Source organism: Carcharodon carcharias, chromosome 12, assembly GCF_017639515.1.
Source record: "Carcharodon carcharias isolate sCarCar2 chromosome 12, sCarCar2.pri, whole genome shotgun sequence".
Taxonomy (NCBI): domain Eukaryota; kingdom Metazoa; phylum Chordata; class Chondrichthyes; order Lamniformes; family Lamnidae; genus Carcharodon; species Carcharodon carcharias.
The window spans coordinates 43,850,401-43,876,477 of record NC_054478.1 but is presented as its reverse complement, the minus strand read 5'-3'; the positions used below and the strand labels follow the sequence as shown (position 1 = coordinate 43,876,477).

General features: G+C 41.4%; 1 protein-coding gene across 1 annotated transcript in view; it reads right to left on the bottom strand.

The window, feature by feature from the left end:
* LOC121284946 (low-density lipoprotein receptor-related protein 1-like) overlaps window positions 1-26,077 on the bottom strand; it is a 1,922,347-nt gene that overhangs the window by 805,945 nt on the left and 1,090,325 nt on the right. Inside the window, exons 19-21 of the mRNA XM_041200912.1 lie at window positions 12,713-12,793; window positions 7,993-8,160; window positions 2,835-3,017 (exon numbers count right to left, since the gene is read on the bottom strand). Coding sequence (XP_041056846.1) covers window positions 2,835-3,017; window positions 7,993-8,160; window positions 12,713-12,793 — 432 coding nt within the window. The remainder of the gene's footprint in view (window positions 1-2,834; window positions 3,018-7,992; window positions 8,161-12,712; window positions 12,794-26,077) is intronic.

Below are 26,077 nucleotides of genomic sequence, written 5' to 3'. Positions count from 1 at the left end.
AATGCCTGTTGGCGATCTTGTGGCACAATGTGTAGCGTCCCTGCATCTGAGCCAAAAGCTCTGGGTTCAAGTCCCACTCTAGGACTTGATGACCATGGGAGATGTTCATAATGTGGCCAAACAGGTTGATTATCAGCCTGTAAATCTTCCAAGATGCCTAAGGCAGGCAGTAAGAGTGGGAGAGTCTCTTGGTCAACCATGCTTAATTTGGAGTGGCGCCCCTCAAGCTATAGCCTCTGGTGACAAACTAACTATGGAAACAGATAATGAGCATGTGCTTCACCTGCCTCATGCATCTCTAGGCGCAGGAGAAGAATCAAGAAGAATGCCGATTGAAAGGCCTCTCTACAAAATTTGCTCCCAATGAACAGCACTAAAAAGTGACAGAACCCCAGGACCAGATGTCTTCCATTCCAGGGTTTTAAAAGAAGTAGATGAGAACATTGCAGGTGCCCTAACTACAGTGAAGGATTTTCTAGCCCTGCCCACCGCCGGGGTCATCCAATCCTCCCGAAAGTCAATAGACTTTTGGCTGGGCCGCCGTATCTGCCACGGCGGGTCCCACACGATGGACCGGGACAATCCTGGCCATAATCTTTCAAAGTTCTCAACTTAGGAAGCATTCCTTTAAGTTGGAAAATTGTACATGTCATTAAATTATTTAAGAAGGGTGACAGAGGAAAACCAGGGAATTATAGACCAGTTAGCCTAACAACTGTTGTGAGGAAATTACTGGACTATATAATTGGGGAAATTTTCAGCTAATCAGCGAGAGCCAGTAAAGGGTCGACCCTGCCTGATCAACTTGATTGACTTTTTTGAGGAGGTGACTAAAGTGACCGATGGAGTAATATCTATGGAAGCTATGGGCAGAATTTCGCCCTTGATGGGCGGGCGGGCCTGACCGACTCAGCAGCAGGTGGGCAGCCGATCGCTGCTGCTGAAACAGGCCCCGCCGCCATTTTAAGTGGGCGGGCCAATTAAGGCCTGCCCAGCCTGTCACCCGATGGGAAGTGTTATGCGCTTTCTGAGTGGGCGGGGGGTGGGGGGTGGGGATTCCCCAACTGCCAGAGTGCGCTCTTTCACACATGCACGTGAAAAAGCGAACAGCTCCCTGAGGCAAAGTGCTGTTTCAGAGAGATCACTGAAAACCAGTGAAACTTTAAAAACAGAAAAATGAAAAAATCATGAACATGTCCCTCTCATGTGAAAATGCCAAAGCATTGATTCAAGTTTCCATTTTATGTAGACACTTACAAAATGATGTCCCCCAGTTACACCATTCAACACCCATCACTGTGTTCTCAGCTTGTCTGAAATTAAGTTGACAATAAGCCAATGACATGAAGATAGGTAGGAAAATAAGTTGTCAAGAGGAGGCAAAGAGTCTAAAAGGGATATAGGCAGAATTTTACAGCCCTTCCCACTGGCGGGATTTTTCAGACCCACTGAAATCAATGGATTTTTGAATGGCTCGCTACATTTTCCAGACCAGCCCCTGCCACAACAGGGCGGTAAAGTTCTACCCATAGATAGGTTAAACAGGCAGAAATTTGGCAGATGGAGTATAATATGGGAAAATGTGAACTTGTCGACTTTGGCAGAAAGAATAGAAAAACATATACTATTTCAATGGAGGGAGATTGCAAAATTCACTGGCACAGAGAGATCTGGTGTCCTGGTATATGAATCACAAGAAGTTAGTATGCAGGTACAGCAAGTGGAATATTGGTGTTTATTGTAAGGGGAATGGAATATAAAAGTAGGGAAGCTTTACTGCAACTATACAGGGTCTTGGTGAGACCACATCTGGAATACTGAGTAGTTTTGGTCTCCTTATTTGAAAAAAGATATTATTGCATTAGAAGCAGTTCGGAGAAGGTTCACACGACTCATTCCAGGGATGAAGAGCTTATCTTATGAAGAAAGGTTGAACAATTTGGGCCTTTACTCAAAGGATTTTAAAAGAATGAGATGTGATCTTTTGAAACATGTAAGATCCTGAGAGGACTTGACAGGGTGAATAACGGGAAGATGTTTCCTCTTGTGGGAGAGACCAGAACTAGGAAACATAACTTAAAAATAAGAGATCTCCCTTTTAGGACGGAGGTGAGGAGAAGTTTTTTTCTCTCTGAAGATCATTGGTTTGTGGAATTTGCTTCCTCAGAAAACTATGGAGGTTAGGACATTGAATTTATTCAAGGTTGAATTAGATAGATTTTTGATAGACAAGAAGTCAAGGAATATGGGCCAGAAGCAAAGTGGAGCTGAGACCAGAATCAGACCAGCCAGAGAGTGGTGAATCTATGGAATTCATTGCCACAGAAGGCTGTGGAGGCAAGGTCATTGAGTGTATTTAAGACCGAGATAGATAGGTTCTTGATTGGTAAGGGTATCAAAGGTTACGGGGAGAAGATGGAAGAATGGGGTTGAGAAACTTATCAGCCATGATTGAATGGTGGAACAGACTCGATGGGCTGAAAGGCCTAATTTCTGCTCCTATGTCTTATGGTCTTATGATCTTATCAAATAATGGAGCAGGCCCGAGAGGCTGAATGGCCTACTCCCTCTCCATTGTTACTTCTTATGTTCCTAATAGATTCTGCAATTCTACCCATGAACCTTCCATCATGCTACCTCTCTCTCGAAAACCCTTTTTCTTAAATCCTGGTTTCAGCCACCATCCGTACTTATTCTTCCACTACTGTTTGGTGGTGCTTTCTATTCTGACGCACTTCGGAATGTTTGTCACTTTAAAGATGCTAAAGAAGTGGAGGTTGTTGAGACAAGATTACCATACCTTGACACCAGTGTGGTGCATTATTGTGTCATACCTGTGTCTTTACATTTAAACTCTGAGTGGGAGTCACAGGTTCTTGTGTTTCCTTCACAACTGTTTTCGTCACTGCCATCTTCACAGTCCCAATCACCATCGCAATGCCATCGTAATGGAACACAGTTGCCATCCAAATAACACTGAAACTGTTTTCTGTGACAACCACCAGGTGGCCTTGTGGCTGTAGGGGCAATACAAACATTACATTTACCAATTAATGCAATTATTTGAGAAAAAGTGATAAGACTAAGGCAATTATATTAATTGTACTTTCTTCAGTACTTTAATAGTTCATATTTTACTGAATTTCCCTAGCACCCTTTGTGTGGTGAATCCACAGTCAAGGCATTATGTTTAACTGTTTTGTGGTCTGGTTAATACTGGAGTACCATTTCAAAATTGAATGCTTCAGTAGAGCTTCATTAGTGCAGGAATTGAACGATTAATTAGATGCAGCATTAGAAACCACAAATGTTAATTGAAACAAAAGTGTTCACTACTTACAAATAAATCTCAGGTATGGCTAATTCTACAAGCCAGAGCAATACATGATTGGAAAAGTGTATTTTAAAAAAACTGAATACTATGTTTTCTGATGCTTTACAAGGCGCAGTAAAACAGATTGAATAAAGATTTCAGAACTCTGAGGCACTTACTAATAATGCAAAAAAGTAACAGTTGTTAACTTGCTTTATTTAAAGAAAAAGGGCACATCTTCTCTCCTTGTCTATTGGTAATAACCAACAGGCTGCTTTGCGAAACTGTTATAATGAAACATGCCCAAGTTTGGCCCATGATGAGTGAGATTCAGGCAGCATTATGATGACTTAAATAGCCTCCAATGTCAATGATTGAGCAGAACAAGAAACTAATTAAGTAGAGCTAAAAGTCCTGTAAAGTAGAAATGCCTTGTTCTTTGCAAATGTGACAAACAACATAATCTTTTAAAGGTGGAACCAATCATTCATACATGAACCTGCATAAAGTCCATTCATTTGTATACCACATGTAAAAACTTAGAAAATAAGAGCAGGAGTAGGTCATTTGGCCCTTTGAGCCTGCTCCACCATTAAATATGTTCATGGCTGATCCTCTATCTCAATGCTGCACTCATGTGCTCTCCCCATATCCCTTGATGCCTTTAGAGTCCAGAAATCTATATATTTCCTTCTTAAATATGTTCAGTGACTTGGCCTCCACATCTTTTTGTGATAGCGAATTCCAAAGGTTCACCAATCCTTGAGTGAAGAGGTTTCTCCTCATCTCAGTCCTAAATAGCCTACCCCGTATCCTGAGACTGTGACCCCTTGTTCTAGACACCTCAGCCAGAGGAAGCATCATTTCTGCAATCAATCTGTCCATGCCTATCAGAATTCTATACGTTTCAATGAGATCCCCAGTGAATACAGGCCTACTTGGGCCAATCACTTCTCATACGACAATCTTGCCATCCCAGGAATCGGTCTGGTGAACCTTGGCTGCATTCCCTCTATGGTAAGTATATCCTTTCTTAGGTAAGGAGACCTAAACTGCACACAATACTCCAGGTATGGTCTCACCAAGGCCCTGTATAGCTGCAGTAAGACACCTGTACTCAAGTCTTCTTTCAATGAAGGCCAACATACCATTTGCCCTCTTAACTGCTTGCTGCACCTGCATGTTTGCTTTCAGCGATTGGTGCAGAAGGAAACCCATGTCCCCTTGCACAACATTTCCCAATCTATCACCAATTAAATAATACTCTGCCATTCTGTTTTTCCTAACTTCACACTTATCCACGTTGTACTGCATTTGCCATGTAACTCTTTTGAGTACAAACCCGTTTCCATCTGCTCCTATTCAGATGAAGTTACATTGTTTCATAGTTTGCCATTGTGAGATTTGAACTCTTGATCTTGGGATTACAAACCCAGTACCATAACCACTTGGCTATTTAGGCCAAGCCTGCATTTGCCATGTATTTGCCCACTCACTTAACCTGTCTAAAGTGCCTTGAAGCCTCTTAACATCCTACTCATCACTCACACTCATTCATAGCCTTCCTCCCCATGGAATGGAAAATAAAGCATTATTCTGTGATATTCCAATGACGGATTTACCTTTGGCTCTCCCTACATTCACAACAGACCTTTCTCATTGTGGAAATCCCCAAATCATCTAAATGGGGATTTTGAGTGATTAATTCAACTTGATGGAGCATAACATGCTGCTCTGTTATTTAACTGGTTGAGAGCCAGTGAAAATTTTGAGCCTGATAAATGAAATATTTCAATAATGAAAAAATATTCTTGAAAATCAGCTTCATTTTTAGTTTAAATGTATGTACTGTAGGTATTCTATATGGAGTCTGTAAATTAATTTATTTCAGAATCAGCATTCATGGTATAGACATTTTATAAATAAATATTTTAACATATTACCAACTACTATTTATTTATTCAATAGTTCCAGGCCTAACATCAAATGTTTTCAACTTGTTGTACGAACAGCAAAGCATTGTGAATCAGCAATCTGTCCCAGGAACCATCTGACTTTCACTTCCAATGATTCTGACAAAAATGAAAATAGGGCACTTTCTACAGGGTTGACCAATCCATAATGCCAATTCTATAAAATGGAAAACTTATGTCAACATTTCCAAGACAGTGCTCAAAATCCCCAAAAAGGAGGCAAAACCCATGTTGATTAACAGTAGGAACTAACAACTTGCTTTCCATGCTTACAATAGTCACTATTAGAACAAAAATAAATTATTAAGAAAAGCGCATTTGGATTTGTGGTCTGAGAGCTTGGATGGAATGCTGTATGGCAATATATTTGTGGCTAATTAATGGCTACTTAAGAGTCTCCTCCTGTCGCCACTAGGATTTTACCTGCCATGGGAGAGGCCACTGCCAAGGCTCCAGCCTGACAGATAAAACTAGCAAATTGGTGGCTGGGCAAGGGGGTGCAGGATGTCGCCTTTTTTTTAACCCCATGCCCAATGAAGGCTGCACCCCTCTTCCCCCTGCTGAGGCATTTCCCCACCCAATGTTTTTCCTTCCTCACTGCTCTGTCTAATCCAGCACTCCAACCCCTGGCCAGGGCCTGCCAGCCCAGCCCCACCCCAGTGAGACCCTGGACTCACCTGGTGGTCTGGCTCCATCACAACACAGATTCTTTGAAAACTCGCTGCAGCCACCAGTCCCGGTGGCACTGCTTGCACAAGAGAGCTGCGGGCCATTTGATTGGCCAGCAGCTCTCGGAGGCAGGGCTGCCTCCCCAGTGAGGGCAGAAGGCCTGCCTCAAGGCAATTAACAGCCAGAGATCTGTAAATTGTCTGCAGGGTGAGCCAACCAATCTGGGGTTTCCTTGCTCCAGACATTTACATGGGGTGATGCGGAGTGGAACATCACCAACTTAAAATTTAGCCAATAATTTAAATATGCCTGGTAGAGAACAGTTTCTGCATTACCTAACCTATGGAGTTATTTCTCATTGTCTGTCCGGAAATATTCTCCTTTCAATTTTGAAGTTATGGGATGATGGAATACTTAATCGGGGGTGGGTGACTATTTTCGATTAACTCATAAGAAAGACCTTAATCGATGCCATATAAGTGGAGGTTGTTGACAGAAGGTCACTTTTAAGTTCAGCATTCCTAAGATATTTTTGTCTTCACTCATATGGTAAAATTGACATTAACAGATTTCAGTGGGTGCCTTTTGTTTATTTTGTTGAAATAATGAATTTAAAAACAAATTTTGTTCCATGGATTCATCATACAGCTGAGTTATCATTATAAATTTTGAAAAGATTTATATCATTAGACGTACTGGAATTTTGTTTTCTATAATCAAGAAGTGCATTGTTCCTTCTCTTAGCAATCCCTAAGCATTGTGGTTGTTTGATAGGATTCACTTATTTTAAAATATCTTCAAAAATAATGGCATTCATCAAATGAACACAAACATTGGGTGAATCACAAGGGTCATTTTGATCACAAATCCAGCTCTTTGTAACAGAACTAGGATAGTCTGTATGATCGTGAATTTAATCCACTGTGGGGGGAAATATCAATAACTGCTTTTAATAATATTCTATTCTGGATGGTTAGTAGATTGCATAGTCCAAAAAGTCTTTTGGTCACTACTCCTATTTGAACGTTATGCACATGCCAGTTTTGTATTCACATTTGGAATTAAATATGCAGTTTATATCTACATTATATATGTTCTTGGGCATTTTATAGATCTCAAAATCTTGTCCTCTCTCAATCTTCATAACTAGCTAGAAGTATGTGCTGATTCCATCCTTAACATATGAATTAGGAGCAGGAGCAGAAGCAGGAGTAGGCTATTCGGCCCCTCGAGCCTGCTCTGCCATTTGGCTGATATGATTGTGGCCTTTACTTGCCCATCTATCCCATATAATCCTTTGACTGCCTTGATAGGCAAGAATCTATCTAACTCAGCCTTAGAAATATTCAATGACCCTCCCTCCACTGTTCTCCGAGGAAGAGAATTCCAGAGGCTAACGACCCTCTGTGAGAAAAAAATTCTCATCTTTGTCTAAATGGGAGACTCCTTATTTGTGCTCACTCACTTGACCTATATACATCCCTTATGTCCTCTCACCCATCTTTCTGTCTTCAGAAAATTCAGCAACCATGCATTTGATCCCTTCCTCCAAGTCATTGATAGAAATTGCAAATAGTTGAGGCCCCAGCACTTGTCCCTGTGGCACTCTACTCATTACATCTTGCCAACCCAAAAATTACCCATTTACCCTGACCCCTGTTTCCTGTTAGCTAACCAATCCTCTATGCATGCTAACATGTTACCCCCTATACCATGAACTCGTAACTTGTGTAGTAACCTTTGATGTGGCACCTCGTCAAATGTCTTCTGGAAATCCAAGTACACCACACTATTAACTTTGCAGATAGATTTGTGACTTAGGTTTTGCTGAAATGTTATTTGTGGTGACAAATTGTTACAAAGGCTACTTCTCTCCTCCCCTCACTGGTGCACCACAGATGAAATGTAGTCTAACAATTTGAGAGAGGCAAGTGCATGACAACATTTGTATCACAGTGAGCGTTTTTGCATATTTCTGATTTGCCCCTAGATATTACAGCTTTTGAAATGTGTGATGCAATCATTTAGCGCACAAACCTGGTTCTGTACAATTAGCATGGGTTTCATCGCTAAAATCACCACAGTCATTGTCTCCATCACAGATCCAGTGTTCAGGAACACAACGGCCGTTGTTACATTTGAACTGAGTGTTTGTACAGGAAGGAGAACAGCCTTTCTCATCACTGCCATCCCCACAATCATCATCTGTAACAAATACAACACTATTAAAAGTACAAAATTTTCAATCATAGGTCACAGATGGTTAATAAAAATGCCTAATGGCTATCAACACTGAATCCCATGAAGAATGGCAGTTACGAGAGACATGCAAGTTTATAATAAGTTTAGAAAAAATTATCTTCTTTCTCAAAGACACTGATCCTTGCTAAGGCACTGGTTCCATAGATGACTGTAATAGTCCTTGTCCAACTTATTATTTTCATATGTAATCCTAGAGTGCAGGCTGTTTGATGCTGAGACATCACAGCCTACCCTGATCCTGTCCTCACTCAATATTTGGACACATGCAAACTAATTAGCAATGATTCCCTAATGCAGGAGAGTGCTGAGACCAATTCTAGCAAAGCAATATGCCCTGGGCAAGATTGAACTAACTCAGCACTAAAGACAGCTCAAACCTATGATCTTCTGGGCAATGTTTCAGCATCATTCTTGGTGGTGTAAACCATCAGGATAGTTAATAATTCCAAGCAGAACCTAAAGGCAGTAAATATCATTTCATTTTTAAATGATCAGTGTTTTTTTTGCATCAAGAAGAGTTACATGGACAGCAGCTATCAAGATGATGTTGCATCATTAATTCTTTGAAATACAGACTTGGGGCAGAATCTTCTGCTCTCACTGGTGGCGAGTTTTGAGGCAGGAAGGGCATGTAATTAAGCTGGCTGGAGGCATGTTAGAACCCCGCCCCCTTCTCGCCTCCACCAGAATAGCCTCTTCCTATGTTGTAATGTTTCCATAAGTGTGATCAAGACACTTCAAATGTTTCTAACTTTTGGAAGCTTCTTTTAGAGATTTCAAGTATCATTTCTAAAATGTTTTTAATTGCATAATTGCATAGAATTTACAAAACAGTAATAAGCCATTCAGTCCATGTTCACCCTTTGTAATTTTAAAGACAACCAGCAGACCTCCCCTTAATTTCCAATTTTTCAAAGAAGAAGGCCCCAGCCTATTCAATCTTTCCTGATGGTCACACCCTTTCAGTTTTAATAACACCCTTCTAAATCTTGTCTGCACTTCCTGCAGTGCTTCAATATCCTTCCAGTAGTATGAAGCGCAGTACTGCTCACAGTACTCCAAGTGTGATCTAATCAAGGTTCAATATGAGGATGGCATTGCCTCCCTGTTTTGTATTCTACTCATACTATGAAGCTCTAGCTGTTTCCACATCTCAGAACATAGGAACAGGAGTAGGCTATTCAGCATCCTGCTTGTTCTGCCATTCAATCAGGGCTGATCTATATCTCAAATCCATTTACTCACCTTTGATCCATGTCCCTTGATATTTTTACCTCATAAAAATCTGTCAATCTCAGTTTTGAAAATTTAAATTAAACCAGCAGTCACAAACTTTGGAAAGAGGCTATTCCAGATCTCTACTACCCTTTGTGTGAAAAAATCCTTTCTTGTTTCTCTCCTAAATGGCTTAGCTCTAAATCTAAGATTACGTCCCACCGCTATTGATTCCCCCATCGGAGGAAATAGTTTCTCTGTATCTATCCCATCAGGTCCTTTTACCATTTTAAACACCTCAATTAAATCAGTCCACTATCTTCTAAATTCAAGGGAATACAAGCCAAACGCATGCAATCTGTACTCATAACTTAACCCTTTGAGCCTTGGTATCTAATATCTATTATACTGAAACCTTTGGAAAATACATTTTAAAATATAATGTCACTAGGCCAGAAGCTCTGAGGAGTGGCAATCACAGTCGGATTGCCACTCCGCTCCTTTTCACTTCTGCTAGAATGCAACCGCATCTTTCTTGCCCCCACTTCTGACTCACGGCGGGTGAGAAAAGTACAAAACAGTGGGTTCCTGAGGCCTTCTGTCAAGTGCAGCAGTTTCGGAGGAAGTGAAGCCATACCCACTTTTTGACAGCACTAGCTGCGGTAAAGCAGATAAGTTTAAAGATCCCAGCCATTTTGACTAGCCAGGGAGAAGGTAAATGTGTAATATAAGTGAGTAGGATGTGGATGGGTGGGGGGCAAGGGAGAAGGGTTGGGGGTCAGGAGGGCGGTTGGAGGGGGTTGGGGGTGTTGTTGGGATGGTGGGGGTAGCCAGGGGGTCTGGGGAGGTAGTCAGGGGTCGGGAGGTCCTGTTGGGGTTGGGGATGCGGGGGAGGGGCGGGAGGGTTGGGGGCAAGTCAGAGGTTGGGGGGTCAGGGAATGGAGGGGTCGGAGGTAAGGGGTGAGGAGGGTAAAAGGTTGGGGGCAATTGTGGATAAAGGGGTTTCCCATGGGGGTCAGTCTGGGTGTTTACAACAGTTAACCAGAAGATAGAAGAAGTTTTAATTCTTCTAACTTTTTCTGAGTAAGTATTGGTGTAACTTAGAAACATAGGAACATAGAAACTAGGAGCAGGAGTAGGCCATTTGGCCCTTCGAGCCTGCTCCGCCATTCATTATGATCAAGGCTGATCATCCAACTCAATAGTCTACTCCCAATTTCTCCTCATACCCTTTGATCCCTTTCGCTCCAAGAGCTATATCTAACTCCTTGAAAACATTCAATGTTTTGGTCTCAACAATTTTCTGTTGCAGTGAATTCCACAGGCTCACCATTCTTTGGGTGAAGAAATTTCTCCTCATCTCAGTCCTAAATGGTCTACCCCATATCCTCAGACTGTGACCCCTGGTTCTGGACTCCCCCACCACCGGGAACATCCTTCCTTCATCTACCCTGTCTAGTTCTGTTAAAATTTTATAGGTTTCTATGAGATCCCCCCTCATTCTTCTGAACTCTAGCGATTATAATCCTAATTGACTCAATCTCTCCTCATATGTCAGTCCCGCCAACCCAGGAATCAGCCGGGTAAACCTTCACTGCGCTCTCTCTATAGCAAGTACATCCTTCCTCAGATAAGGAGACCAAAACTGCACATAATATTCCAAGTGTGGTCTCACCAAGGCCCTGTAACAATTGCAGCAAGACATCCCTGTTCCTGTACTCGAATCCTCTGGCTATGAAGGCCAACATACCATTTGCCTTCTTTACCGCCTGCTATTACATTTAATTCCCTCATCTAAATCATTAATATATATTTTGAATAACTGGGGTCTCAGCACTGATCCCTGCGGTACCCCACTAGTCATTGCCTGTCATTCGGAAAAAGACCCGTTTATTCCTACTCTTTGTTTCCTGTCTGTCAACCAGTTTTCTATCCATTTCAATACACTACCCCCAATCCCATGTGCTTTAATTTTATACGCCAATGTCTTACGTGGGACTTTGTTGAAAGCTCTCTGAAAGTCCAAATAAGCCACATTCACTGGCTCCTCCTCATCAACTCTACTAGTTACATCCTCAAAAAATTTCTGTAGTTTTGTCAAGAATGATTTCCCTTTCACAATCCATGCTGACTCTGTCCCATTCTGCCACTGCTTTCCACGTGCTCAGCTATTAAATCTTTTATAATGGGCTCTAGAATTTTTCCCAGTACTGAATTCAGGCTGACTGGTCTATAATTCCCTGATATCTCTCTGCCTCCATTTTTAAATAGTAGGGTTACATCAGCTACCCTCCAATCTGTAGGAACTGTTCCAGATCTATAGAATCTCGGAAGATGACCACCAATGCATCCACTATTTCTCAGGCCACTTCCTTAAGAACTTTGGGATATAGATTATCAGGCCCTAGGGATTTAACGGCCTTTAATCCCATCAATTTCCCCAACACCATTTTCCTACTAATACTGATTTCTTTCAGTTCCTCCCTCTCACCAAACCCTGTGTTCTCCAACATTTCTGGTATGTTATTTGTGTCCTCCTTTGTGAAGTCAGAACCAAAGTATGTATTTAGTTGGTCAGCCAGTATTTTTGTTCCCCATTAAAAATTCCCCTGTTTCTGACTGTAAGGGACCTAAATTTTCTTCACCAATCTTTTTCTCTTCACATACCTATAGAATCTTTTACAGTCAGTTTTTATGTTCCCTGCAAGCTTACTCTCATACTCTATTTTCCCCTTCTTAATCAATCCCTTGGTCCTCCTTTGCTGAATTCTAAACTGCTCCCAATCCTCAGGTCTGTTGTTTTTTCTGGCCAATTTGTATGCCTCTTCCTTGGATCTAATACTATCTCTATTTTCCCTTGTAAGCCATGGTTTGGCCACCTTTCCTGTTTTACTTTTGCGGAACCATCCAAAGTTTTTGATTTAAATCACTTTTTCGGATGGTTCCCAGCCCAACGCAATTGTCTAGATGAAGTTAGCACTTCTGGGCAATTGCTGTGAAAACCCTTATCTGGGATCTTTCGAGAGGGATTCCCCAGCCCATCTTCAGGGTATCCCCCAAATTCGACACTGGGGCATTTGGAAGTTATGGCGATATCTGTTGCATCTTTTGTTACAAGATAAAGCAAGAAAACACGCCTCTTAAACAAAAATACCCATGTGACAAAAATGAATGCAGGACTTCAGTCTTCACTTCAAAATCATTGTGAAAAATAAGAGATGGTGCATAAAACACCATTGGAGAATCTCAGTTATGTTTTCAATTTACATGATTCTATTACCTGAATCACAACGCCACTTAACGGTGATGCACCTTCCATTATTACAGGTGAACTGCGTTAGAGGAGTGCAGGTAGGAAATGCTGTTTGAGAGAAAAACATATAAAATTATAATGACAACTTCATGTGCCCTAAAAGTAACTGTCATATATCAGATGTTTAACAATCTCAAACTAAAACAGTGTTAAACTGCCTAAAATAACTTCATTGTTTCTTGTCCATTTCTTTTTTACTTCCTACATAATTCCTTCCCTATTCTTGCCACAGTTGGTTTGTTTTCAATGACGCAAGCTGAGCATTGCTGAAAGAAATAGACATGTTTAAGCTTTTCATCTTGCACTCATCAGGACACTCACAAGAATACCAATATAAGGGGGAAAACAACAATTTTTACTGTATGTGAAGAGAGTGCTGATTGATTGGCAAGTGGCATTGCCATGGAGAATGCACTACTGATGGTGACTGACAGTTAACTGCCAAGCATTGTTTGAAATTTAAACCAGGCAGCTTGAACCTGATTGGTCAAGGCATTGCCATGAGGAATGAGTTAGCGAATGGCTGTCACTTATTTTGTTAAGCTGAAACAGACGCAATGTATGTACATATTCTTTCTGTCTGCAAAGAACAGGGCCCTGTGCATTAATGTATGTAGCTTCTAGTACATGCAAATGCGCCACACTGCAAGCCCAACTAACAATCTTAAATTGGTTGCCAGTGTAATTCTTAGCAAAAGTTACCCGATTGTGGAAACCCATCTAATGTTGGACACTGTGTTTGAGCTTCGTAAACACAGGCTGGTTCGGTACGGTCTGTACCCTGTCCGTTGCGAACAGAGGATCGTATCAAACAGCTGGAAAATGCTGTTTAATATGATCCTCCAGTCTTTGGGACATACGGCCTATGTACCTAGCATCACAATGGCACTGAAATTGAAGTTGAACTGACATCTAAAGTATAAAAAAAAATCTTGTATTTATATAGTTCCTTTAACATAATAACATGTCTACAGACACTTAAAAGGCACATTATAAAACAGAATTTGACAACAAGCCAAGGAGATAATAAGGTAGATGCCCAAAAATTTGGTCAAAGAGCGAGGTTCTAAGGGGTATCTTAATGGGGGAAGAAAAAGGTAGAGAGTCAGCGAGATTTAGGGAGAGAATTCCAGAGCTCAGGGCCTTGGCAGCTGAAGGCATGGCCTTCAATTAAAATCGGGGTTGCTCAAGAGGCCAGAATTAGAGGAACACAGGTATCTAGGAGGGTTGTAGGGCTGGAGGAGATTACAGAGAAAGGGAGGGACAAGGCTGTGAAAGAAAATAATTTTAAAATCAAGGCGTTGCTTAACAGGAGCCAATATAAGCCAGTGAACATAGGAGTGATGGGTGACCATGGGTTGGTGCATATTAGGATTCAAGCACTAGAGTTTTGGATGACCTCAAGTTTACAGAGGGTAGAATATGGCTAACTGTGGGATTTTTGTGATTAACTAGACATGCTACTTGAGGCTGTGTGCACTGTGAATCCTTTGGCTATGGTGCTACAGAAAATTTTATAAACTTAATGACACATTTTTCTCCCTACACGATGATTTTGCACTCATCATAAACAAAATTGTTTCCATAAACAGATCTCCTATGAAAAAAACTGCCACCGAAAGAAGTGCTGTGACTGGGTCAACATGCCACCAAAAGAAGGATCTTAGACCATAAGACATAAGCGCAGAAGTAGGCCATTCAGCCCTTCAAGTCTGCTCCACCATTCAATGAGATCATGGCTGATCTGATAATCCTCAGTTCACCTTCCTGCATCTTCCCATAACCCTTGATTCCTTTATTGAGTAAAAACCTGTCTATCTCAACCCTGAATACAATTAACGACCCAGCCTCTACAGCCCTCTGCGGTAAAGAATTCCACAGGTTCACGACCCTCTGAGAGAAGCAATTCCTCCTCACCTCTGTCCTAACTGGGCGACCCCTTACTTCGAGATTATGCCCTCTGCTCCTAGACTCTCCCACAGGGGGAAACAGCCTCTCAGCATCTACCCTGTCAAGCCCCTAAAGAATCTTATAAGTTTCAATAAGGTCACCTCTCATTTTTCTAAATTCCACTGAATACAGGCCCAACCTACTCAGCCTCTCCTCATAAGAAAACCCCCCATACCTGGAATCAACTTAGTGAGCCTTCTATGGACTGCCTCCAATGCCAGCATATCTTTCCTTAGATAAGGGGGCCAAAACTGTTCACAGTATTCTAGGTGTGGACAAACTAATGCCTTGAATAGTTTTAGCAAGACTTCCTCATTTTTAAACTCCATTCACTTTGAAATAAAGGTCAACATTCCATTTGCCTTCCCTATTACCTGTTGAACTTGTATGCTAGCTTTTTGTGATTCATGCACGAGGACCCCCAAATCCCTCTGTGCTTCAGCTTTCCACAGTCTTTCTCCACTTCAATAATATTCAGCTCCTCTATTCTTCTTGTCAAAGTGCATAAACTCATATTTTACCACATTGTATTCCATCTGCCAAGTTTTTGCCCAGTCACTTAACCTGTCTATATCTCGCTGCTGACTCTGTGTGTCATCCTCACCACTTCTCTTCCCACCTATTTTTGTGTCATCCGCAAACTTGGCGATAGTACATTCACTTCCCTCATCCAAATCATTAATATATATTGTAAGTAATTGTGGCCCCAGCATTGATCCATTGATCCCTTTGGCATTCCACTAGTTACAGGTTGCCATCCTGAAAATGTCCCCCTTATCCCAACTCTCTGTCTTTTATTAGTTAGCCAATCCTCTATCCATGCTAATGTCCTACCCCCAATACCATGGGCTCTTATCTTATTATGTAGCCTTATCGAATGCCTTTTGGAAACCCAAATATATTACATCCACTGGTTCCCCTTTATCTATCCTGCTAGTTACCTCCTCAAAGGATTCTAATAAATTTGTCAGGCATGATTTCCCCTCCATGAAGCCATGCTGACTCTGCTTGATTATATTATGTATTTCTAAATGCTCTGCTATTACATCCTTCATGATAAACTCTAATGTTTTCTCAATGATGGACATTAAGCTAACTGGCTGAGAGTTACTTGTTTTTTTGTCTCCCTCCCTTTTTGAATAAGGGTGTTACATTGGCAGTTTTCCAATCCTCTGGGACTTTTTCAGAATCTAAGGATTCTTGGAAAATTACTACCAGTGCATCCACTATCTCTGTAGCTACTTCTTTTAATATCCTAGGATGCAACCCATCAGGTCCAGGGGACTTATTGGCCTTTAGCCCCATTACCTTCCCTAGTGCGTTTTCTCTAGAGATAGTATTGTATTTATTTCCTTCCCCCCTTTTGCCCTTTGATTATTTAATATTTTTGGAAAGCTATTGATGTCTTTTATCGTGATGAATGATGTGAAGTATTTATTCAACTCCTCTGCCATTTCCTAGTTCCCCATTATTATTTCCCCAGCCTCATTCTCCTAGGGCCTCTCTCTTCCTTTTCATATATTTAAAGAGGCTCTTACTGTCTGTTTTTATATTACTTGCTAGTTTACCCTCAAAGTTTATTTTCTCCTTCTCTATTTTATTTTGATCATCTTGTATTGGTATTTAAAACGTTCCCAATCCTCTGGCTTATCACTAATCTTTGCCACACTGTATGCTTTTTATTTTAATTTGATACTATCCTTAACTTCCTTGGTTAACCATGATTGGTTTATACCCTTCCTGGAATCCTTCTTCCTCACTGGGATATATCTTTGTTGTGAGCCATGAACTATTTTCTTAAATGTCTGCCATTGTTCATCAACTGTCTTTTCTGCTAAACTCCTTTCCCAATCCACTCCAGCCAACACTGCCTTCACTCCATTGTAATTACTCTTATTTAATTTAGCACAGTTGTTTCTGACCCAAGTTTCTTGCTCTCAAACTGAATGCTAATTTCTACCATGTTATGGTCACTGTTTCCTAGGGGATCTTTTACTCTGGATCATTTATTAAAGCTGCCTCATTACACATCACCAGACCCAAAAAAGCCTGCTCCCTGATTGGATCCACAACATATTGTTCTAGGAAACTATCCTGAACACTCTCTATGGGCTGGATTTTACCGTCGGCGAGCAGGGCGGGGGTGGGGCCCACTCGCCAGTGCGTAAAATGACACGCAGTGACATCATGTGGAACTCCTGATGTCACCGGGCCCCATTTAAATTTTCAGGAAGGCGAGGGCGCAGCAAAATCAGCTGCGCGCCTGCCAACCTGTCAATGGCCAATTGAGGCCATTGATAGAGCAATTAAAGTAATTAGTGAACCTGCCCCTCCAAACTTAAGGTTGGCGGGCAGGCCAGGAGCCCCAACGGGAAGTAGAAAAAACATGAAATCTCATCCACAGGTGGGATGATGTTTCATGTACTTAAAAATTTTGATAAAGTTTTTTTGGAAATTATGAACATGTCCCAACTCATGTGACATGTAAGAGAATTTTTTTTCTATTTTTAATATTTTTGAAAGTAGTGGCGATCTCCCTGAGACAGCACTTAGCCTTAGGGAGATGAGTGCGCTTGTTCGTGCACATGCGCGAAAGAGAGGACTCTCGATTTTAGGCATTCCCCGCCACCCCCCCCCCCCCCCCCCCCCCCCCCCCACCCGCCCGCATAGGAAAAGCATAACACTTCTGTGTGGACATCATGCTGGGCAGGCCTTAATTGGCCCGCCCACGTAAAATGGCGCCTATCGGAAGCACACCCACCCATCAACTTTACCCCCAACGGGGGGGAAAATTTAGCCCTATGAATTCTTGCTCGTGGCTACCTCTGCCAATTTGATTTTCCCAAGTTACTTGAAGATTAAAGTCACCCATGATTAATGTACTGCCTTTTTTACATGCCCTCATTATCTCTAGATTTATTCTCTGTCCTACAGTATAGCTATTGTTAGGGGGCCTATAGACTACTCCACCAGTGTCTTCTTCCCCTTGTTATTTCTTACCTCTGCCCATATGGATTCTACATCTTCCAATCCAAGATAATTTCTTACAATTGCACTTATTCCATTTCGTAATAACAAAGCTACCCCATCACCCTTCCTTCCTGCCTGTCTTTTCGAAAATTCACATACCCCTGAATATTTAGTTCCCAGCTTTGATCTCCTTGTAACCATGTATCCGTAATGGCTATAAGATCATACTCATTAACCTCTGTTTGTGCTGTTAATTCATTTAATATCTTGCATTTGTATTGTGTCTTTCACATCCTTGGGATGTCCTAGACCATGTTACAATCTCTTAGTCTTTTTGTAAGTGTGGTCACTGTTGTTTTGTAGGCAAGCATGTCATTATATTGTACATAGCTAACCCTGATCCTTGTGGTACCCTGCTAGTTATAGCCTGACAACCCGAAAATGTCCAGTTTATTCCTAGTCTCAGTTTTCTGTCCATTAACCAATTCTGAATCCATGCTAATATATTACCCTAATCCCACGAGTTTAAATTTTGAGTAATAACTTCTTGTATGGCACCTTATGAAATGTTTTTTTGAAAATCAAATGCACAACATCCACTGATTCTCTTTTTCCATCTTACTAGTTACAATATCAAATCTGATTTCCCTTTCATACATTCATGTTGAATCTGCTTAATCATATTTTGATTTTTTAAATGCCCATGGCACTAATAATAGCTTCTAACATTTCATCTATTACTGATGTTAGGCTAACTGGCCTATAGTTCCGCATTTTCTCTCTTTCTCTATTCTTAAATAGCAGGGCTATGTTTGCTACATTTTAAACCTTGGGAAGTGTTCAAGAATCAGAGAAATTCAGGAAGATCCAAAACCAATGCATCCACTATCTCTGTAGCTACCTCTTTTAAAACCCTCCAATGCAGGTCGTCAGGTCCAGGGATTTGCTGCCACCTGGCCCCATTAATTTCTGCAGCACTATTTCTTTACTTAATACTGGTTACTTTAAGTTCCTCCATCTCACTATGAAGATAGATAAGAAGTATTTGTTAACGCTGCTGTCATTTCTTCATTCCCATTACAATTTCATCTGTTTCCACTTCAAATTGCTGCATGTTTACTTCTACTAATCTCTTACTATTTACATAAAAGTTGAAACATTGATGATCTTTTTATGTCTTTTGGTAGTCAAAAATTCATGGTCCATAATATGCTAAAATGCCCTTCTGAATCCATTTCTTATCTAGCTTGGCAATTGGCAGTCCTTTTGAATCAAGCAGTGTTTCATAGACCTCTGCATTGTGATATATGGGTGTTGACATTGTTAGCCAGCCCACAATGTTCAAATTTTCCATCACAACTAAAGATATGAGCAACCTGCACCATGAATTACGTAATGGCAATTATTTCATGTTAACACCTGGATCTCTGAAGCCAGTTGTCACACTCAGTGGTGTGTTAATATTTAGCTATTACTGTCTTTCTACACTTGCTTTAATAGTTCAGTCATCAGATAGACTGGAATAATGTAAAAGTAAAATACTGTGGATGCTGTATTAATACCCCAACTGCTGAAATAAAAACAAAGTGCTCGAGAAAAACACAGGAGGTCTGGCAGCATCTGTGGAGAGAGAAACAGAGTTAATGTTTTGAGTCCAATACGACTCTTATGGGATTGAGGAGGTGTAGAAATGTGATGAGTTTATGCAGTTGCATAAGGGGGAGGATCAAGTGGAAGAAAAAGGAAGGCCAGGAAAGGTTAGGGGGTGGGGGAGATAAATACCGAAGATGTCATGGAACAAAAGGCAAAGGGAGTGGTAATGGTGGTCGTAAAGAAACAAAGCATTGGTCCACAGTAGGCATTCTTAGTCGGAATAAAAATCAGCTCTGTTTCAAAGCAAAAATATGAGAACAAGGTACATAGTTGAGGGGGGAAAAAACAAAATGGAGTTCATGATCTGAAGTTGTTGAACTCAATAGCTTAGAAGGCTATAAAGTGCCTGAACAAAGGATGAGGTGCTGGTCCTCCAGCTTACATTGGCTTCGCCGGACAATTGTAGAAGGCTGAGGGCAGAAAAGTGAGCAAGGTGGTGAATTAAAATGGCAAGCAAACGGAAGGTCAGGGACATGCGATGGTGTTCTGCAAAGTAGTCTGGGTTTTGTCTCCCCAGTGTACAGGAGATCACATTGTAATACACTGGGCTAAACTGAAAGAAGCACAAGTAAATCACTATTTCACCTGGAAGGAGTGTTTGGGGTCTGGCACTCTTGTTTCTCTCGCCGTACATGCTACCTGACCTCCTGAGTTTTTCCAGCACTTTACAAATTCACAAAGACTGAATTTTTAAACTCCTTCCCTGATTCCTTTCCACCTTCCTCCTTAAATTTGGCATTACTAAGCTCAATCTCATTATGAGGTGGCGATTCATCAGCAATTCTGCAGGGGTGGCACCTATTATCGTGTGAGGGGTGGTTCTATAATGGAAGAGAAAACATGCTAACTTGATCACTATGGAGTCTCCTGTTAATTTCTTCATAGCATTTTTGAATGTTTGAACTGTTCGCTCGGCCAGTCCATTCGAAGAAGAGTGGTATGGTGAAGTTTTTACATGAGTAATATCGTTGAGGCAGATAAACCGTTGAAACTCAGCACTTGTAAATGCTGTGCCATTGTCTGATACAACCACTTCTGGTTGTCCATTGTCGGTGAAACTTTGTCGTAGCTTGTCAATTGTAGCAGAAGATGTTGGTGACTTTACCTCATATATGTCCATCCAAGTTTTAGTAAGCATCAACAATAAGGAGAAACATTGTTCCCATAAAAGGTCCCACATAGTCAATATGCAATCGCACCCATGGCCTTCCTGGCCACTCCCACAGGTGTAACAGAGCTGCTGGAGGTAACTTTTGCACTTGCTGACACTGCATACAACTTCTCACTAAGCTCTCTATTTCTCCATCCATTCCAGACCATGATAGATAGCTGCGTGCTATGGGGCAGAATCTTCGGCTCGGTGAGCGAGGGCTGGGCCTGCTCGCCAAGGCATAAAGTGAGGCGCAGGGACATTGGGCGTGCATCCTGACATCACTGTGCATCATTCAGATTTTCAGTTCGAGTCAGTGCGCGCCCGCTGAACTGTTAAAGACCTATTAAGACCAGTTAACTAACAAATGAAACAATTAACAGAGCTGCCCGTCCAACCTTAAGGTTGGCGGGCAGGCGAAGAGCGCAGGCGGCCTTCACATTTATCATGAAGCCTCATCCACAGGCAGGATGAGGTTTCATGAAAGTTTTTAAAGTCTTGTAAAATTTTTAATAAAATTAATAGACATGTCCCAGCTCATGTGACAGCTCCACATGAGGGGACATGTCTTAAAAAAAAAAATTACCTTTATTAAATTTTTTTGAACTTAAACTAATCTCTATGCCTCAGGGAGATTTCTGTGCTCATTCGAAAGAACACAGGCCCCAACTCAGGCAACCCCACCCCTGCCCGCACAGGGAGTGCTCAGCACTTCCAGGTGTGTGTCACGCTGGGTGGCTTTAACTGGTCTGCCCATGTAAAATGGCGGTGCCCAGCCGATCGCAGACGGTGATCAGCTGCGTGCACACCCGTGCCCGGTCCCGTCCAACCCCCCCTGACGGGGAGAAAATTCTCCCCATGGTCTTCATTCAGGAAATAGCTAGATGTGCACTCTGTAATTTAGTTAACAAAGGCTTTTGTCCTTTTGGAGGAACAATCACTGTAGCTCCCCACAATAAGACACCATCCTGGCTGGTTATCTCATATCTTCTGTGAAAATATGGTTTCATTTCATTAGATTCCTGTTCTTGTGACCAACCATGAAGAACTTGTTCTCATACTTTGGATAAGCCTAGGTCTCGACTTGTCCAATCCCTAACCTCTCTAGCACATACTGGTGATGTATCTAAGAAGTTCAATAATAAAACAAATTCTTGAGGAACTGGAACATCCTCATTGTTTTCTTTCAAAGACGAATGGCCAAGTGCATCAGCGTTTACAATCTGATTTCCAGGCCTGTGGATGAAAGTATACTCGTACGCTGCCAGAATCAACGCCCATCTCTGTATTCTTGCTGAGGCTATGTGTGGTATAGCCTTGTCCTGGCTGAACAATCCTAGTAAAGGCTTATGGTCTGAAATGATAGTAAAATGATGCCTGTGTACATATTGGCGATATTTCTTGACACAAAAGATGATTGACAAGCCATCTTTTTCTATCTGTGAGACCTTTTCTGCTGTGTTGAGCATTCTTGATACATATCCAATAGGTAATTCTGAACCATCAGCCAATCGATGGGAGAGCACTGCTCCCACTCCGTTAGGAGATGCCTCATATGTCAGAACTAACTCTTTTCTTTGGTCAAAATGTACTAATAGGGTGGGTGAATGCAACAGCTGTTTCACTTTTGTGAAAGCTTCTTCCTGTGGTGTTTGCCAAGGCCAATGTTGTTTTTTCTTGAGTAGTTAATACAAGGGTGCCAGTTCTGTCAACAAATTAGGTAAAAAGCGTCCATAGTAATTGATCATCCCCAAGAATGATTTTAGCTCGGAGGTGTTCCTTGGTGCTGATGCCTTTGTGATGGCTCTCACTTTTTTTCAACCGGGTGGAGACCCTGTGCATCTACCCTGTGACCTAAATTGAATACCCCTTTTGCTTGAAATGTGCGCTTTTCTTTTTTTAAATGTACACCCAACTGTGAAAAATGCTTCAATGCTTCAAAGATTCTTCCAAGTTTGCCAAATGCTCCTTTTCAGTGAGTCCTGTCACTAGAACATCATCTAAATAAACTACAAGATGAGGCAATCCCTGCAGTAAATTTTCCATTGTCCTCTGGAATATGGCGCATGCAGAGGATATACCAAAAGGCAAACAAGTTTATTGGTACAACCCTTTGTGTGTATTAATTGTGACAAACTTCTATGAGGTCTTCTCTAACTCCAACTGTTGATAAGCATGGCTCATATAAAGCTTTGTGTAAGCGGTACCACCTGCCAACTTAGCATATAAGTCTTCAGTTTTTGGGATAGGGTGTCTGTCCAACTTAGCCACTTTATTGACAGTCGATTTGTCATCTCCACAAATTCAAACACTTTGTTCAGGCTTAAGTATGAGTTTAGTGCTGCCCATTCTGAGAACTGCACAGGTCGTATCACTCCCAGTTCCTCTCCTCGTTTCTTTTTACTTGTCTGTAAACTGTGGCTGCTTCCCATTTCTCATCAGGGCTGTACATTTTTATGCCCCTTTTGGCTGGGACTCCCCACCCATCATGGAGGATGGCCCCATGTGGCTTTTGAGTTCCTCACTGCACCTTCCATAGCCAATGCTATTTCCTGCACCTTCTGAAAATCCACATTTGTTTCAGACAGTAATTTCTTCTGAATCGCATCTTCATTTATACAGCACACCAAATGATCATTCCATTTGTAGATGCACCAAACTCGTAGTATTCTGTTAACTGTTCCAGACTTGCCACATAACAAGCAATTGTTTCCCCAGAGGCTCTATTTCTTGAGTTAAATTTGAACAATTGCTTCATCACCGAGGGCTTGGACTGGGAATGATTCTTCACAAGGTGCATTAAATCATCAAAACTTTCTGAATCCGGGGCACTGGGTGCCATTAAACTTCAGATCAATCCACATATCTTACTCCCACATGTGGATAAGAAGATTGTGTGCCTCTTTCCCTCCCCTGCAATACCATTAGCTTGGAAAAAGAATGTGAGGCATTCAACATAATGAGGCCAATCATCCACCATTCGGTCGAAAGGATCAACTCTTCCAAACTGTGGCATGCTTTGAGAGGACTGCTTCGATGATTAAGAAGGGAGTTCTACTTACAATTGCCATATAAGATACGGCCTGATTTTGGTGCACTTGATTTCCTTACTCGCTTTTGTTTCGTCCTTCCTTGCTTTTTTATCATCTCATCGCCAGTTGTTGGATCCTTTGTTACTAGTCTAGTTGGACCAATAGATCCGCTTGTTTCAGGGTGACTCAGTTGGTACCATAGATAGAGCTGATCAGTAGACAGCTCTTATGTAGAACACATTCTATTCATTTATAAAGGAACTCAGCAGCTAAACTTGTGCACTTATAACTAAAATACTGGCAAGAAATTTCCTGTCGGCGAGCGGGGGCGGGGTCCACTCACCGATGCGTAAAATGATGCAGAATGACATCGGGCGGAACTCCTGATGTCATCCCGAGTCATTTGCATTTTCAGGTAGGCGGGGGCGCAGCCGAGTCAGCTGTGCACCCACCGACCTATCAACGGCCTAGTTAAGCCATTTAAAGAACAATTAAGCTCATTAGTGGACCTGCCCTTTCAACGTTAAGGTTGGCGGGCAAGTCGGGAGCACCGGTGGCCACATGAAAAAGCATGAAACCTCACCCGGGGCATGATGAGGTTTCATTGCTGAATCAAAAAATTAAGAGACACTTATAATTAATAATATGCTCATGTCCCAATTCATGTGACATTGTTACATGAGGGGACGTGAATGGTGAATGAAATTTTCACTGCAGTGACTTTTTTACTTTGGGAGCCTATCTCCCTGAGGCAGCACTTAGTCTCAGGGAGATCGGAGCGCACTTCTGACTTTAAGAATCCACATCACCCACCCCCAACCGCCTCCCCCCTCCCACCCCACCCCCCACCGCCCCCTTCACAGGAAGCGCATAGGGCTTCCCCGCGGACGTCACACTGGGCGGGCCTTAATTGGCCCGACCACGAAAATTGGTGGCCCCCCCCCACCCCACCCCAATCGGGGGTGCAGATAGGATGGCCGCCCACCCACACCTGCCCCTACACCCCCCACAACCGAGGAAAAATTTTGCCCACTGTCTCTACATAACAGCCTGTTACTCTAAACTACTCACTACTGACTTCAAGCTATAAACTACTAAGGCAGCCCACACTGCTCTGTCATTGGATAATGAGGTCATGTGATCTTCTATTATAACATTCTTCTTAAAGGTATATTACACATCAGATTACCACTACTGGAATAATATATTAGTTTGCATGCATTAATGTTCTTCCTGTTATTCTAGCCACCAAAAACAATGTGCTTTTGATGATATGTTTTTGAACAAAGACATGAGCACAATTAAAAATCACCCCATTATAGACAACTATTCTTCATGTGAAGATCTCGACCATTGATCTGCCTTTGGAGAAGTAGCTGTTTGGAGGTTTAAAAATAGATTTATCCTAAATATCTAAAAATATTACTTTGAAATAGAGAATTAAGTTATTTTGTTACACAAAGGGGTAGATTTAGATTTTTGTAATCGTGTAAAATGGGTCAATGGAAGTGAATGTGAATGAAAATCGTGAGTAATGTAAAACGGATTGCAGACTCACTGTCGCTCATTTAACACTATTGCATAAAGCAGGGATCTACCCTAAGCATTGGAAAAAATGTTTGTTAAATCCTTGCATAGAATAAAGGATGACAACTAAAACCATGTGGCACAGATATTCCTTCCCTCTGCATGCAAACTAATTTAAATATAATATTGAATAATAAATGATTCCTGCATGCATATTCTCATCACGTCTCTCAGAAGTATTTCAAATACAATGAATTACTTTCATCTGCAAGAACTGATTTGTAGGCAAACATTACAGCTATTCTGCATCAATAATGTTCCACAAACAGCAATGTGATGAGTAATCAGTTGATCTGTTTTATCTGATGTTAGTGGTGGGAGGACATTTGGGCAGAATAAGGTGATAATTCCCTTCTTTAAGTCATATCATGGAAGTTTTAGAGCCCTTTAGAATGAGCCGACGGAACATCAGATTAACATCTGAGAAAAATATGTTAACCACCAAATACACCATTGCGACAAATAAGGACTCGTTAACATTATTATTAGGATTATAACCAACAAACAAGTTTATATTTGCTGGCATTATTTTGATGAGTTTCCATTAGAAATTGTAGACCATGATTTTCTTGCTGACATCCTCAAATGTCCAGTATAATTTTGCAATTGCTGGCCTAATCTTACCTACCACCTTCAATAAATAATCTTAACACTAGTTTTGTTCTGAGCTAGCCACAGTTAAATTGCAATTTGGCATCCACTGTCACAGAATTTTTACAGCACAGAAGGAAGTCATTCAGCCCATCGTGTCTTTGAAGTGACTGCACAATCTTCAAAACCTCTGAATGTGAGTTTACTGAGGATTCAAATTGGTAACAAAACTAAATCCACTTGTGAAAATTATATTTACCATTGTGCTTGTCATAGTGCACAAAGGAAATTTTGGCCCATGAATGTAGCCATTGTTAATCTGTAAATGGAAGTTTCATGGTTTTCATCATATGTAGCAATTAATACTCAATTTAGTGTTTCATTGAATCAGCACATTTA